The 16,062-nt window shown below is 39.1% G+C and overlaps 2 protein-coding genes across 5 annotated transcripts in view; one reads left to right on the top strand and one right to left on the bottom strand.

The window, feature by feature from the left end:
• Window positions 1-8,003, top strand: part of ldlrap1b (low density lipoprotein receptor adaptor protein 1b) — a 69,238-nt gene extending 61,235 nt beyond the window's left edge. The window contains exons 9-10 of one of the 3 annotated variants that reach the window (XR_009806182.1): window positions 5,062-5,173; window positions 5,241-5,370. Coding sequence is in view for 2 of the 3 variants with exons in the window: in XM_061895642.1 (XP_061751626.1) it covers window positions 5,398-5,542 (145 nt within the window). In the remaining variant the exon portion in view is untranslated. Of the gene's footprint in view, window positions 1-5,061; window positions 5,174-5,240; window positions 5,371-5,397 lie in introns of those variants that run through there. The other 2 variants (XM_061895643.1, XM_061895642.1) reach the window with 2 other exon arrangements.
• LOC133549820 (uncharacterized) lies at window positions 6,541-15,472 on the bottom strand. Of its 2 annotated transcripts, XM_061895641.1 has the most exons (5): window positions 15,152-15,472; window positions 8,261-9,122; window positions 8,094-8,188; window positions 7,191-7,291; window positions 6,541-7,121 (listed from the first exon to the last, which is right to left on the bottom strand). In XM_061895641.1, the coding sequence occupies exons 2-5, from the start codon at window positions 9,095-9,097 to the stop codon at window positions 6,901-6,903; spliced, it is 1,254 nt and encodes a 417-aa protein (XP_061751625.1). In that variant the 5' UTR covers window positions 9,098-9,122; window positions 15,152-15,472; the 3' UTR covers window positions 6,541-6,900. The 2 variants fall into 2 exon arrangements, with proteins under 2 accessions (XP_061751625.1, XP_061751624.1); XM_061895640.1 differs by having other exon boundaries at window positions 6,541-7,291.
• Window positions 15,473-16,062: the final 590 nt, after the last annotated feature.

Raw genomic sequence — 16,062 nt, forward strand, 5'->3', positions numbered from 1 at the left:
TCACTACATTGCATTCAAGAACTCTGTGCTTTATTTTGGCAAATTTGGAAACACGTCAGACAAAATACAAAACCCCTACTTCAACGTTTAAGCGACAGGCCGACTCAGAATGGCTACAATCATACTGTAAAGTTTACTACGTTTTTGGCAATGTCAAATACATTTATAATATATAAAGGTAACAGGATTTTATTCTATTGTGTGAATGTTGTCTATCTGTGTTGGCCTTGCGATGAGTTGGCGACTTGTCCAGTGTGTACCCCGCCTTCCGCCTGATTGTAGCTGAGATAGGCTCAAGCGCCCCCCGCAACCCCGAAGGGAATAAGCGGTAGGAAAATGGATGGATTTGGAATCCTATTATTGCAGGTATATGTAATGTGTTGGTGGACTTTATTTTGCAAGACTCATATTTCTTTATTAATTATTTTCAAGATGGTGAAAGCATTAATGATTTTATTGTGCCTTATCGTTGATGTTCTTCTGCCATCTAGTGGTTGTTGCTTCAAGTGCATATTGTTCAAGGACTGACTGTGTTTGGATATGGTGTCATTTTCATTTTGTATGCGGTGTTTGTGTTGTTTATGATCAATTTGAATTTCTTAAGCTTGTATACTTCATGCACAAAGTAGTTTGAATCCAGCTGTGATTAACTGACTGTTAAGTGTGTAATCATCAGAGCTTTTGAAGGTGTTGTTACATGGTGCATCCGTGAATAACTGTTTGATAGGAAGCATCTTTAAGACTCATTGAAAAATCATTAATGCGTGAATTCCCCCTGCGTTTTTATGCTTTCATTTAGTGAAGGGGGTGGGCTCTGCTTTTTGTGCATCATGCATTTAGAGGCGATTGTTTGCTCCGTTATCAGATGATTGTCTCCACACGATGTAATTACACTGCAACCTTGTAAATCTCCCCACTCTGCATTTAATGAGTTGGTTTCCGGCATGAGCACAGATGAAGCTATTCTTAAAATGAAGGTTACTCAAGGGCCTCGTTGATGTCTTTGTCCTATGCTGTCATTACTTCTGTTTTAGGGGCGCTAAAGCATCCCTAAACAGTTTTTATTTATTTATTTTTTGTACAAATAATGAGGTGCCTACAAATTCAATATAAAGTGCACAGAATATGGGTTTAAATGAATGATCGTATAACCTGTTGTTCACCTAAGAGTGATCATAAATCTCTTTCACTGCACTGGACTTCTTTATTCCTTCTTCATACAGGAGACTACTGCCCTTGCTGCACAATGAATACACACATGTTGAGATAAAGCCCAACCATACACTCTCCTTACTCACCTTGATGTCCGCATGTGGCTTGAACAATAATTGCATTGTTTAACTCTTTTGACATGAGAACTCCCTATATTCTCCGGTGTGCAAGAATCATCGTGATGGTGAAAACGGATCATAATTTTTGATCCATATTGATAATGCAGTTTCCCACAGGTCAGGCATCTATTTGTGGTGGCGTGGTTGGGCGGTGGGGGTGGAATGGGAGTGTGTGTGGGGGGGGCAGCAGCAATGACCAAGAAGAACGCGGAGTTGGAATATAATTACAACACTTTATGTACATATTTATTTACATATTTATGTAATATTTACATATTTATATAATATGTAACTACAAGCTTCATTCACAGACAGTCCCATTGCTTTTATGAGCGGTCGAGCGAGTCAAAAGCCGAAAAAAAATATATATATACATTTGTATTTTTTTTTAAATATATTTTTTTATATTTGTGGCGACCGTAATTCTTTCGTGGCGGGCCGCCACAAACAAATAAATGAATGTGTGGGAAACCCTGCTTTTAATGCCATCAAAAGGTGTAGCTTTGTGGCTCGGCATCGTGTCCTCTCTCTGTAACTTTCAGCACCTTACAAAGATATTACTTGTCAACATTTTTATTGGTAGGTTCACTTCAACAGAGAGAAACACAAAACCAGAAAAAACATAACATAAATGTTACAAATTAGTTTGTATTCGAGGATAAATAAGTATTTGACCCCCTATTAGCAAGCATTCTGACCCTCACAGATCGGTTGTTTGGGTGTCCAAACTTTGTCCACTAAGGGTGGCATACTGAGAAATAAAATTATGTGGGGGACCATTTTGTACAATGAAGATGCTAAAACAATTCAATGTATCGGCTGTCAGTGTATGCTAGACTGATTGAAGCTATAGTCACACCTATTGCTTTTGTGTTGTAGGTGACAAGGGAAATTGGTCTTATTGAATAACTTAACTTTAGAACGGAAGTAAACAAAGTGGTGGGCCACCACACCAAGATACTGAAGCTGTTGTGCAGCAAACAGAGTGTGAACTACCTTGCGTACGCAATGGGCCTAGATCTTACCACTAAAAGCCGAAACGAGCAAAAAAATGCAAACTATGCAATATAATATATCCCTATTCGTTATCAAAAAATATTTGTCGCATGATCTCTAGGATTATCGGTCTGTCGTGTTCTCAGACATATCACAGTATCTTGTGCTGCAGACATCATTCTAATGGCAAGATGAAAACTTGGAAAAGCATGGAGGTCTACAATTTCTGTGTGTGGCTGGGTCAAAGAAATTGGTATCAAGATAAATCATGCATCGTGCCCTGGCAAGGTTGAATTTCATGATTTAAGTTGCATCCACAGCCATGTTTGTTGCTTTGTTCTTGTTGTACGCACGCGCTGTTTACATTTATGCGTGTTTTCCCCATCTTTATCAAAATATAACTATAGATGTTAATATTGTGTATGTGCTGAAAGATGTATTTATGATTGCGTGAACTCTTGCTCACATTTGATTTATTTTATTCAGACACATGAAGGTGGTACTTTTGAAACACTCAAAGCAAAATTGAGTTTTAAGAACTCTGAAACAAGATAAAATACAGGGTAAGACTTAAATGGGAAATAATAAATGTTAAACGTAGTCAATCAAAAACTTTAACGAAGTGATCACTGCAAACTTGTGCGTTCTTTGACTGCTCCCTTGGACTGGAGTGCGTGACACTTTTCTTGTCATCTTTCGTACGTCTTTTGGCTCTTTTGATTACCTCTCGAGGAACTCTGAAAAGACTTTGATGTTTTTTATAATTTGAACGATTCCAACAGCCTAAAAAAACACAGGCATAGGGCATTTTTCTATGAAAAAAGCCAATCTGCAGTCCAGAACGCAATGACAACAGACGCTCGCTGGCCCACCACTTCGAGTCTCACATATTTAATGAGCTGACATGACGTCTGGTGATTACAACCTATTGCTGTTAGTATTATATATCTAATACAGTGGTTCTCAAACTTTTTTCAGTGATGTACCCCCTGTGAACATTTTTTTTTAATTCAAGTACCCCCTAATCAAAGCAAAGCATTTTTGGTTAAAAAAAAAAGAGATAAAGAAGTAAAATACAGAACTATGTCATCAGTTTCTGATTTATTAACTTGTATAGCAGTGCAAAATATTGCTCATTTGTAGTGGTCTTTTTTGAACTATTTGGAAAAAAGATATAAAAATAACTAAAAACTTGTTGCAAAACATAAACAAGTGATTCAATTATAAATAAAGATTTCTGCACATAGAAGTAATCATCAACTTAAAGTGCCCTCTTTGTGGATTGTAATAGAGATCCATCTGGATTCATGAACTTAATTCTAAACATTTCTTCACAAAAAAAAGAAATCTTTAACATCGATATTTATGGAACATGTCCAAAAAATCTAGCTGTCAACACTGAATATTGCATTTCTTTTCACAGTTTATGACCTTACATTCATATTTTGTTGAAGAATTATTCAATAAATATATTTATAAATGATTTTTGAATTGTTGCTATTTTTAGAATATTAAAAAAAAAAAATCTCACATACCCCTTGGCATACCTTCAAGTACCCCCAGGGGTATGCGTACCCCCATTTTAGAACCACTGATCTATTATATCTTATTAACAATGAATATATTTCATTTTTGGAACATGTCAAGGGCCTATACAAAACTACTTGTCAGCCAAAAATGGGCCCCTTGCCACACTTTGGATACCCCTGGATTACGTGCTAATCAATCACACATGAGTCATGTCTCTTTAGGAAAACACTCTTGAGAAGTCATCATGTGGATAAAGACACGTATAAAGATTATCTTCCATTTAAACCTCTCCACCACCTCAAAAATTATAAACCAGCACAAGTCTTGATGATGGCATTCAATGTTATAGACCTAATAAGGACATAGATTGTAGACCTGCACAAAACTGGAATAATCTCAAATATTAAAGACTTAGACAAACTTTAATGATCCACAAGGCCATGAGATGGTGACTTGTCCAGGGTGCACCCTACCTTCCGCTCAAATGCTGCTAAAATAGGCTCCAGCGCCCCCCGGGACCCTGAAGGGAATACGCGGTAGAAGGGAAAAAAGACCCAAGCAAGACAAGAATGTCAGATTGAAGATTTGCACAAGACAGAAATAATGACATCAGGGACTACAGATATGCACAAAATTTGAATAATGACATCCAAGATTGTAGACCTGCGGGAGACGAGAACAAGTATGACCTTAGTGAATGTATGTACCTGATTTGTAAAATGTTCTTAGAGAATGGAGGCATGCACAAGACTGGAATAAATGTGACCTTAGATACTGTAGACCTACACAGGACTGGAATGATAACCTTCTTATTGTAGACCTGCACAAGACTGGAATAATGATCTCAAAGACAGTAGGCCTGCACAACATTGGAATAAAGACTTTTGATGTTGTGAACTGGCACAAGACTGGAATAATGACCATCCATCCATATTCTTCCGCCTATCGGAGGTCGGGTCACCGGGACCGCAGCCTAATGACCACAGGTGTTGTAAATTGGCCCAAGACTTGAATAAATATGACCTAAGAGTGTAGACCTACACAAGACTGAAATAAGGACCTCAGAGAATGTAGACCTACTGTATGTTAAATGTTTGCAACAACATAATTTATTGGCTTTTAAAGTGGGTTAGTGTTTGCATCTTAGAACAGATTTAAACTCTTACCTGACTTGTGGTGTTTGCCTCCACCCCCACTTTCCCAGCCGCAGTCTGGATAGCTTTGAATCCTGCTCAGGTAATAATGTCATTACTTGATTTAGTCACATGCTCTTCATCTGTCTGCATCTCCATGTTTGCCCACATCCATTAATGAAGGTAGAGCAGAAGGGAAAGTTCCCCTTGGCGTTGACACATCATCACGTTTTCATCTCCATTAATGAAGGTAGAGCAGAAGGGAAAGTTCCCCTTGGCGTTGACACATCATCACGTTTTCATCTAGAACTATGATGGGGTCATTGAGTTTACAATTCATCCTTATATCCATGTGTTGTTCATTATAATTGTCATCTTTTGAAATGTCTCCCCTGCTGTTTCCGCAGACTCGCTGAGTCTCGCACTAACCCCCAGGTCCTGGACATTGGGGTAAACCCTCAGGATTTTACCACTGACGAGTGCCTGTCCCCAGGCAAATGGGACCAAGAGGACATGGACTTCCCCGCACAAAAAGACTCTCTGGGGTTCTAAATAAAAGCCTCCTACAAGATTCTGACCGCGGCGGGGTCTCTGCCCACTACCCTGCAGCCCATTGATGTCCTCTGATTGGTTCGGACCGATGTCTCTCAGGTGCTTCTGCATCTACTCAACCAGCAGTTGACATGAGCAGGCTTCAACAGGCCAAAGCAATAACAAATGTTTGTATAACAATTTGTTAGTCAGTGTATCTTTCCTATTCACATCTCTTTATCCACTCACTGTGTATTTTTTTTTTGGAATGAAATGTGTATTTGATGTAAACACAGAACTCATGGCATAATTACAACTGAAGTTTATCAAAAAAAGTCATGTTGCTATCATTGACAATAGATTTCATTGGCGGATGTCACCAAAGCATTATTACTCACCTGTGTTGGACAGAACTAAAGTTACTACCTGTGTAGTACAAAGCTCATGCCTCTTGGTGGGCAACACAAGCTTTAAGGAAAAGTGTGTGTGTGCAAAAGCTGAACGAGACAATCTTATTTTCCCCCCTGCGACCCTACCCCCCAAGTTCAAAATCTATTTTTGCACTGTGCATATATCGGTTTTAAAGCACATATGTCGGGTATTTGTATGCTTCTTTATTAATTTACCGTGGATGAGTTGCTCTGCGTTATAAACATGTGGCTGCTTTATTCCAGAATAAGTGTAAGGTCCAAAGTACCACTTAAACTGTAACACCCAAACAGGGAAAGGATTGTCCAACCACTGTTTGAATATAGAGCTGCACTGACTGGAATGTTTCAATATCAAGTGTTATTTTTTTGGTATGGATTTTATTTATCTCATTCAAATCAAATTATTTTGTATGTATTTTTGTTCCTAGAAATTACAATTTATCAAATGACTCCTAATTATCATTTGTATTAGATGCACAGTTTTTTGTTTATTTCAGTTCAGCTGAAAAGTTGCAGAAAATTGATTTATATATTATTCTTATGTTTTCTAGAGACTTGTACAAAAAAAGAGGTCACTCATTTTCTACAAAAAGTGAAAAAACACTGGTTTAATCAGAACAAACGAATCCACTTCACTGTACTTTTATTCAGAAATTATTAAAAATAGCTGAAGGTCCCAACATGATGAACAAGTGATCTTGTTTAACAAATAAAATGTATGGAAGCAAAGGCAATTTGTGGGTTTCACTTAGGTTTAAACAGACTGTATTATAAAAAATACCTAACCTGTGAAAAATGGCTTTATTCGCAAACATGCATGATAATAAAGTGCTCCAACACGACAATAAACGGCACAAGTTTACATAGGCTACAATACATACAAAAATAGTGCAACCATAAAAGTGCAAAGACAACAACTGTCATAACTTGAACAATAAAAGGGCTTGGTTAGAAAACGGGACTTCTTTGAAATATTTTCGGCGTCTTGTTAAAGCGCTTGTGCATGTGGGAGTTCTTGGCCTGCCACTCGCGAAGGGTCATTTTGGGCACAGCTCTCCCCAAACGTGCTTGGTAGTTCCTGCATGTTAGGTCACATGGATGCTGCCATGATCTTCCGGAAGCATCATGGCCGACATGTGCCATCAAACTGCGCAATTCTCCAACAGCATCTTGGCAAATACACCAGCATGTTTGAACAGTACAGTCATTTACTGGGGGGGGGGGGTCATGGTTCTTACCTTGAGGAGCACCTGAACCCTCATGGATGTGTTTAAAGACTAACTGGACATATTTCTCTTTCTCTCGCTTCCAATCCTCTGCAGTTTTAAAGACAACTGGCCTGCAAAGAAAATGCACATCAATGATTGCTCTTAGTGTTAGATTAGTGTTCCTCAAGGTTCCAATTTAGGTTCTCTGTTTTTCATTATTAGGGATATCAACTGGTTGCCCGTGAATTCAGTAAAAAAAAAAAAAGCCTCACATTTTTGCATTCTTAAATCCCAACAGGGTGTCAGGTAAAGTGCCTTGCTCAAGGTTACAAAGGCAGTGACTCGGATGGCGTAAGCGGAAATCGAACCTGGACCCATCGATTGGCCAGCACAGGTGCTCTACCAACCAAGCCACGCCGCCCGAAGGCATGTTACATGTTAAAATTGTGCTGTTTGGGTTAGGGGGCTGGAATCAATTTGATTTGAAAATAAATTTCAATGGTAGAAATTGATTTAAGATACACGTGTTTTGAGTTTAGAGCTGCGTCACTGAAACCAATCTCGTAAGTTGAGTAACACAATAACCGTGCAATACGTTTTCATAACATGGTCACTACTGCCTACTTTGTCTTGTTATAGTCTTATTTTACTGTTATATTTTTATTCCCATTGTTGCTTTTTAGTTTTTATTCTTATTGTAATTTCTCTATTTTGTTTCCATTTAAACCCCCATTATTTACTTTTATTTAAATTGATCTCAACTCTGTACACTGCTGCTGGAATTTTAATTTTCCTGAAGGAACTCTCCTGAAGGAATCAATAAAGTACTATCTATCTATGTAACTACTGTATACATGCACATGTTGACATAATGATTACACAACCAGGTAAAGTGGTTGCAGCTCCCCCTATAGATGCCCCACTCCCACTTGCCTGCCACTGTTTTTTGAGTTGGACTTCTTTTGGAAAGGTGCATCTGGTGTACTGCTGGATGTGGGCTTACTGGGAATCTGCACCACTGATTTGACCTACGGAAAAAAATAAAAAGCATCACACACTAACAGAAAACTGCATCAATATATCCGTATGAAACTGCTTACCTGGACTTTCAAACTAGTGTCCGAATCAAGCGCACTGCACTCAAGGAGGGATTCTGTCTCATTTGGCGGCGCCTCCTCACCTACTTGGCTCACACTACAATCCCCCACCTTCACACACACAGAGGATTCTAGAATGGGGGAGCCGATATTCCACTCCCCTTGCACAGAGTCGCCCAAAAGTTCTACGGGCGATCGCATGGACAACCCGCCTACAGCGAGGTCTTGATGGTTCATCGTGAGAGGGACGCTACATCCTGAAACCTGAGTTGGCCCCAGAGGTTCAGAGGCAAGATTATCCGGGCTGCAGGTAGGCGGGGGCTGCAGGTACATGGATAAATATCCTTTATCCTCATCCTCGTATTTTACATTACCGTTAATGTCAGATGGATCAAGGGACAAGAGCTTATCGACATCAGCGTCAAAGGCAGGTTGATGTCCTGAGATCACACACTTCAACACACAAGGATCCACCTCCTCGTGCCCACATGGTTTCGGGGTCAACTCGCATGCCACATTGGCCTGGACTTCGACAGATGGTGCTTTGGCTGACAACGCGGCCCGGGATAAGACAAGAGGGGAGTATTGTGTCGGCGCAGGGCTGCAGAGCAACAGCGAAGGTTGAAATGGTTTCTTTGCCAGATTCTCATCGTTCTCCTGATGGCAATCAGCTAATTTACGCTTCGTCGCACCACTGGTGACAATTTCAAATTTATGATTAATGAACGGCTCAGGGAAACTGTCCGGGTTCCCTTTAGGCATGTTCATCCTGGAGTACAACGACAGAGGTCTAAGGTGCCTGACTTTTTCTGGAACCATTTTGGCGCTCTCAGTTTGCATGATTTTGTTTTGTTTTAATCCATGTCTGTTAGGAGAGAATAGAAGAAAAATATGATCAGTCACCTTCCTCAAGTAAAACATCATCTTAACACAGTTGATAGATCCCTGCATAATGCGCAGTGTTACGTTCTCTGGTCATCTGCACATAAAAAGTCTGTTTTTTTAAACATCTAGCTTTTACTTGGGATGTGTCAATCGAAATTTGAACTGCAAAACAAATATATTTACTTACCCCTAGTCAATGATAATGATGATACCAAGAACTGGTCACAGTCCAACCTTGTGTATATCAATTACTTTTAAACATATGAACCATATCAAACAGGTCAGCTGCAAATATTATTTGGTGGGGTTGCAGCTATGGATTATTGTAGTAATCAAGTTAATCTATTAGTTTGTTTGATTAATGGAGTAATCGGATATGCATATTTTAGGGAAACATGTTTTAATAAACAACGATATTTCTGCTTGCCACAACCTTCATTATTTTTTTCCCCAGTAAATGCACATAATCAACAATGAAATTGCTCTTTTACAGTATGTGCGTTAATAAAAAAAAAAAGATCATCCAATGTTCGGTGCCAAACAGATCACAGCACCCACACACCACCCTTGTCATGTGTGCTCAATTGCAGCGGCCATGCGGAAACTAAGTCCGTGTATTTAAAGTTCAGCTGCATGTGTTGCGGATTTTATACATTAAAATTAGTTACATTCATTTAATGATTATATAAACTCACTCGCAGTCCTGGCTTTAGGTGAAGGCTAGTTAGCTTTTAGCGTAACGTTAGCTCACGTTGCGGTGTGTGTGTGTTACGGACTGTTGATTGAGGTGTGTTGAAGCAGCAAAAAAGGACTATGTTAAATGAAGAGTTTCTGTCTCTGATAGTGTATAATTTAATGTAAGTGCATCATAAGGCCTACATGAACTCCTATTGCTATTGTCCTTTTTTTCAGCTATAGTTACATTAATCATTAGTAATGTAGCAGCCTAGTTTTGAATGGCAGGGTCCCTGCTATCACATGTTGATACACATGTAACATAACAAAAAAATCAACTACAGGCTTTCCCAATGCTGTAATAAATGTATCATGATGAGTTCACTTGAAACTGTTAAATGTTGCACTTTTTATATGTGGAAGAAAAGTTGTCATTTTATTTAATCCAAGCAACAACTTGAGGCAGTTTAATGTGGATTAACGTGGGCAGAATTATTAGTGTTCTCAATGTTAAAAAGGATCAAGCCATTGTTTACAAATTTGCCAAATAAATAACCATAAAATGTATATTTTGTTGTTTTCTTACTGCACCGAAAACTAACCGAACCGTGACTTCTAAACCGAGGTACGTACCGAACCGAAATTTTTGTGTACCGTTACACCCCTATTGAATACGGAATCGTTTTGAATCGGAAAAATATCGTTTTTGAATCGAGAATCGCGCTGAATCGAAAAAAAATCGATTTATAATCGAATCCCGACCCCAAGAATCCATATTGAATCGAATCGTGGGACACCCAAAGATTCGCAGCCCATATATATATATATATATATATGTCTTGATTGGATTATCCGGAGAATAGTGCTCGATACCGTGGTAGAGCGCAATATGTAGGTGTGGGAAAAAAATCTCCTGATGATTGAGGGAACCCCTCAAGAAACAGCTCTGTAGAGATGAAGTAGTCTTGTGATTTTTTCCCACACCTACATATATATATATATATATATATATATATATATATATATATATATATATATATATATATATATATATATATATATATATATATATACATACATACAATCATACTTGTCATTTTTTAAACTCACTTGTGTATCTCTTTTACAGCGTTCATAGCAATATATTATACAAATGAGGCGGTAACTAGCGACTGAGGACAGCCAATAGCTACTTTTCTTGATGAGTTGGCAACAATGTGCTGCGCTTAGGGAGTCATCTAAATCTATATAAAATCACACAGTGAAACTAGTGATGATGTTACTTAGTATTGAATGTGTTATCTTATTTATATCCAACTCAGTATATAAGTCACACTTTCCAAAATTGAGACCTCCGAATTCGGGAGACGGGTGTGTGTGTGTGTTTGAGGTGAGCGGGGTTGGGGAGGGCAGGATTTGGTGGTAGCGAAGGTGTATATTGTAGCGTCCCGGAAGAGTTAGTGCTGCAAGTGGTTCTGGGTATTTGTTCTGTTGTGTGGTGTTACGGTGCGGATGTTCTCCCGAAATGTGTTTTTAGTTCTTGTTTGGTGTGGGTTCACACACAGGTTGGCACATTTGTAACAGTGTTAAAGTTGTTTATACGGCCGCCGTCAGTGTGACCTGTATGGCTGTTGATCATGTATGCTTTGCATTCACTTATGTGTGTCTGTAAAAGCCGCATGTATTATGTGCTGGGCCGACACGCTGTTTGTATGGAGGAAAAGCGGACGTGACGAAAGGTTTTAGAAGACGCTAAAGGCAGTGTCTTTAAGGCATGCCCCCAATATTATTTTCTGGGTGGAAATCGGGAGAAATTCGGGAGAATGGTTGTCCCGGGAGATCATCGGGAGGGGCACTGAAATTCGGGAGTCTCGCGGAAAAATCGGGAGGGTTGGCAAGTATTATATAAATATCTCCAATTAGAATTCAATAAAATGACACAGACACTTGCTGTTTTATAATACAGAGTGACTTATATCAATTGCCAATAATTTTCTTAAAGGGGAACATTATCACCAAACCTATGCAAGCGTCAATATATACCTTGATGTTGCAGAAAAAAGAACATGTAATTTTTTAACCGATTTCCAAACTCTAAATGGTGAATTTTGGCAAATTAAACGCCTTTCTGTTTATCGGTCTTTTAGCGATGACGTCAGAACGTGACGTCACCGAGGTAATACACCCGCCATTTTAATTTTCACATTACAAACAACGGGTCTCAGCTATGTTATTTTCCGTTTTTTCGACTATTTTTTGGAACCTTGGGAACATAATGCCTCTGAGTGTGTTGTCGGAGGGTGTAACAACACTAAAAGGGAGGGATTCAAGTTGCACCACTGGCAAGAAATCTGCCGCCAGATCCCCATTGAATTTGCCAAAGTGTCTGCACATTTTTCCGGCGATGCTAAGACAGACATGGCACAGAGATGTATGGATAACCTGCAGATGCATTTGCAACGATTAAGTCAACAAAATCACCAAGGTGAGTTTTGTTGATGTTGTTGACTTATGTGCTAACCAGACATATTTGGTCACGGCATGACTGCCAGCTAATCGATGCTAACATGCTACGCTAATCGATGCTAACATGCTATTTACGCTAACTGTATGTACATTTGAAACTAGATACCCACATTTAATGCGAAACAAACACTTACCAATCTACGGATTTAAGTTGCTCCAGTGTCACAAGATGCGAAAGTCCTGATCGTTTGGTCTGCACATTTTATTGGCGATGCTAATAAGGCAGCCATGCTATGGGCCACTTCATTAGGTACACCCATGCTATGGCCGAATAGCGTCAATAGCTATTCGCTCAATAGCTTCAATTTCGTTTTCGCTATCTTCCTCCATACTCCGACCCTCTGTTTCAATACATGCGTAATCTGTTGAATCGCTTACGCCGCTGAAATCCGAGTCTGAATCCGAGCTAATGTCGCTATATCTTGCTGTGGTAACCGCCATGTTGTTTGTATTGGCAGCCCTGTATGACGTCACAGGGAAATGGACAGTCGCACCGCAAATAGGGGAAATCATGAACTTTAAAGCTTTTTTAAGGGATATTCCGGGAGGTGTAAAATTTTGAAAAAAACTTCGAAAAATAAAACAAGCTGCTGGGAACTGATTTTTAATGTTTTTAACCCTTTTGAAATTGTGATAATGTTCCCCTTTAAATAAATGACAGACTAAATGACTGAACACAGCAGTGTGCCTTACCTATGCGGAAGAAAAAGTAGTTCCCACCAATCGGCAATAAATGAGTTATTTTCTTGTTAATGATATACATTATCTCATAATTTAAGTATCAAACGTATTGACCTTTTGATTTGCGCTATATATATATAAGTATCAATCCGCACATTTACAAAATGTCCCCGTTATATTTGTTTGATCGTGTTTGTGTGTTTTAAAGTTAAAGGCCTACTGAAATGAGATTTTCTTATTCAAACGGGGATAACAGGTCCATTCTATGTGTCATACTTGATCATTTCGTGATATTGCCATATTTTTGCTGAAAGGATTTAGTAGAGAACATCGACGATAAAGTTCGCAACTTTAGATCGCTAATAAAGCCTTGCCTTTACCGGAAGTCACAGACGATGACGCCACCCCAGTGAGGGCTCCTCACATTGTTTATAATGGGAGCGTCCAACAAAAAGAGCTATTCGGAGCGAGAAAACGACAATTTCCCCATTAATTCGAGCGAGGATGAAATATTCGTGGCTGAGGATATTGATAGCGAAGGTCTAGAAAACATTTTAATAAAAAAAAAAAAAAAAAAGACGATTGCATTGTGAGCGATTCAGATGTTTTTAGAAACATTTACTAGGATAATTCTGGGAAATCCCTTATCCGTCTATTGTGTTGCAAGTGTTTTAGTGAGATTATATAGTACCTGATAGTCGGAGGGGTGTCCATGGGCGTCTTGACGCCAGTCTCTGAGGGAATTAGTCACGGCAGCAGCAGCACGACAGAAGTTCCGCTGATCTCCGGTAAGAGGCGACTTTTTACCACAATTTTCTCACCGAAACCTGCCGGTTGACAAGTGGTCGGGATCCATGTTCGCTTGACCGCTCTGATCCATAGTAAAGCTTCACCTCCGGGAATTTTAAACAGGGAAACACCGTGTGTTTGTGTGGCTAAAACTTCCCACCTCCATTTTTCTACTTTGACTTCTCCATTATTAATTGAACAAATTGCAAAAGATTCAGCAACACAGATGTCCAGAATACTGTATGATTGCGCGATGAAAAAAGACACAACTTTTAGCCGCTAGTGGTGCTGCGCTATGTTCCCTCCAACTCGAGACGTCAGCGCACGCGTCATTATTCCGCAACATTTTCAACAAGAAACTCAGCGGGAAATTTAAAATTGTAATTTAGTAAACTAAACCGGCCATATTGGCATGTGTTACAATGTTAATATTTCATCATTGATATATAAACTATCAAACTGCGTGGTCGGTAGTAGTGGGTTTCAGTAGGCCTTTAAAGTTAAAATACCAATGATTGTCACACACACACGAGGTGTGGCGAAATTATTCTCTGAATTTGACCAATCACCCTTAATCACCCCCTGGGAGATGAAGGGAGCAGTGAGGAGCAGCAGTGGCCGGAATTGGTGATTTAACCCCCAATTCCAACCCTTGATGCTGAGTGCCAAGCAGGGAGGCAATGGGTCCCATTTTAATAGTCTTTGGTACGACTCGGCCGGGATTTGAACTCACGACCTACCGATTTCGTGAGTTCTAATCCCGGCCGAGTCGTGCCAAAAACTTTAGTTGCACGCTTACCATTATTGGCCACCGTATATGAGCACCATTTGTAGTTGCCAATAGTATGAACTAACAAAATAGTACCTTTTTTTTTAAACAGTATTTCTCAATTATGGTACTAATAACAATTTTAGATTTAATTTCAGCACAAAATATTGATGACACAAGCACTAAATCGCTTTAAATCACAATTTCAGACTTGCAGTAGTCCACAAACAAAATGAAGGAAAGTAAGAAGGCGGTAAAAAAAAACTGCGTTGTACAGGCACACCAGGATCAACAAGTAACACATTTAAAATGACATTGGTGCAGATAAAACACTTGAAATTAAGTTAAATGTAAATATTCCATTCCGTTTTTCGGTAGATAAAATTATGTTCCAAGGACTAAAAGTCAGGAAGTGGTCACTTTAAATGACGCGCCCAAATGTGAGTTGGGAAAGCTATTAGCTAACAAGCGTTAGCTCGCGCGAATTTACAATATAACTTCCGTACGAACCACTTTGTTGCCTTAACACCAACAAGAAGACATTTTTAACATTAAAACAATACACTTACACGATGAGACACCCTCACAAACACGCAGGACACTCAGTGCCAGGAGGTTCTTTTCGAAGGTGCCACTGCCTTGTGAGGAACAACCTCTGCCGCTGCCAGCCTGCTGCACGCCTTCACAGGTAGGGACGCTGTTGAAATGGAATCCTACACATTACCATTACTCTTAATTGTAATTCTTAATTATGTCTTCATATTGCAGGAGGGGATGCTCAGTAAGTCAATAATATTAGATTCGCGAAAATTAAAATACATCAAATAAGCGTTGCAGAAGTCATTTTTGTGACCGCTTATAGTGCCATCTACTGGTACCTCAGCTTTTGTGCTCTCACAGAAAGTGCCCGGTTGAAAAAAAAAACGGATATATTTATAGCCACAAAATTATATTTACTTTGCATTTGCTCTGACTTTACATATGAATTATAATTAATTAAAACAAAAATACCTCCAAGCGCGTTTTTCACCAGTGGGATTGCATTTAAACCAGGGGTGTCAAACTAATTTGAACTAAGAGGCCGCATGGAGGAAAATCTATTTCCATGTGGGCCGGACGGGTAAAATCGGGGCAAAATAACTTGAAAATACAACTATGACAACTTTAGATTATTTTCTTTGTTTCACTTCGGCCCAAAATAGAACAAGCACGTTCTGAAAGTGTACACACATCACAAATAATTGACAAAACACACCAAGTTTGTGGAAAATTCCGAAGAAAAAATCGGTGCAGTTTCAAAAACACCATGAAGAAGACAATGAATTTAGACTTAATCTCGGTGTGTCTCTACAAAGCAATTCAACTGTAAGTCACAGTCCATCTAGGATTGAACGAAAAACTAAATAAAGCATTAATAAAAATGACTACCTATCAACTACCTCATTTGTCATTGCCACATATTAATCCTATGCTAACCCAA

This window comes from Nerophis ophidion, linkage group LG03 (genome assembly GCF_033978795.1).
Source record: "Nerophis ophidion isolate RoL-2023_Sa linkage group LG03, RoL_Noph_v1.0, whole genome shotgun sequence".
Lineage (NCBI taxonomy): Eukaryota > Metazoa > Chordata > Actinopteri > Syngnathiformes > Syngnathidae > Nerophis > Nerophis ophidion.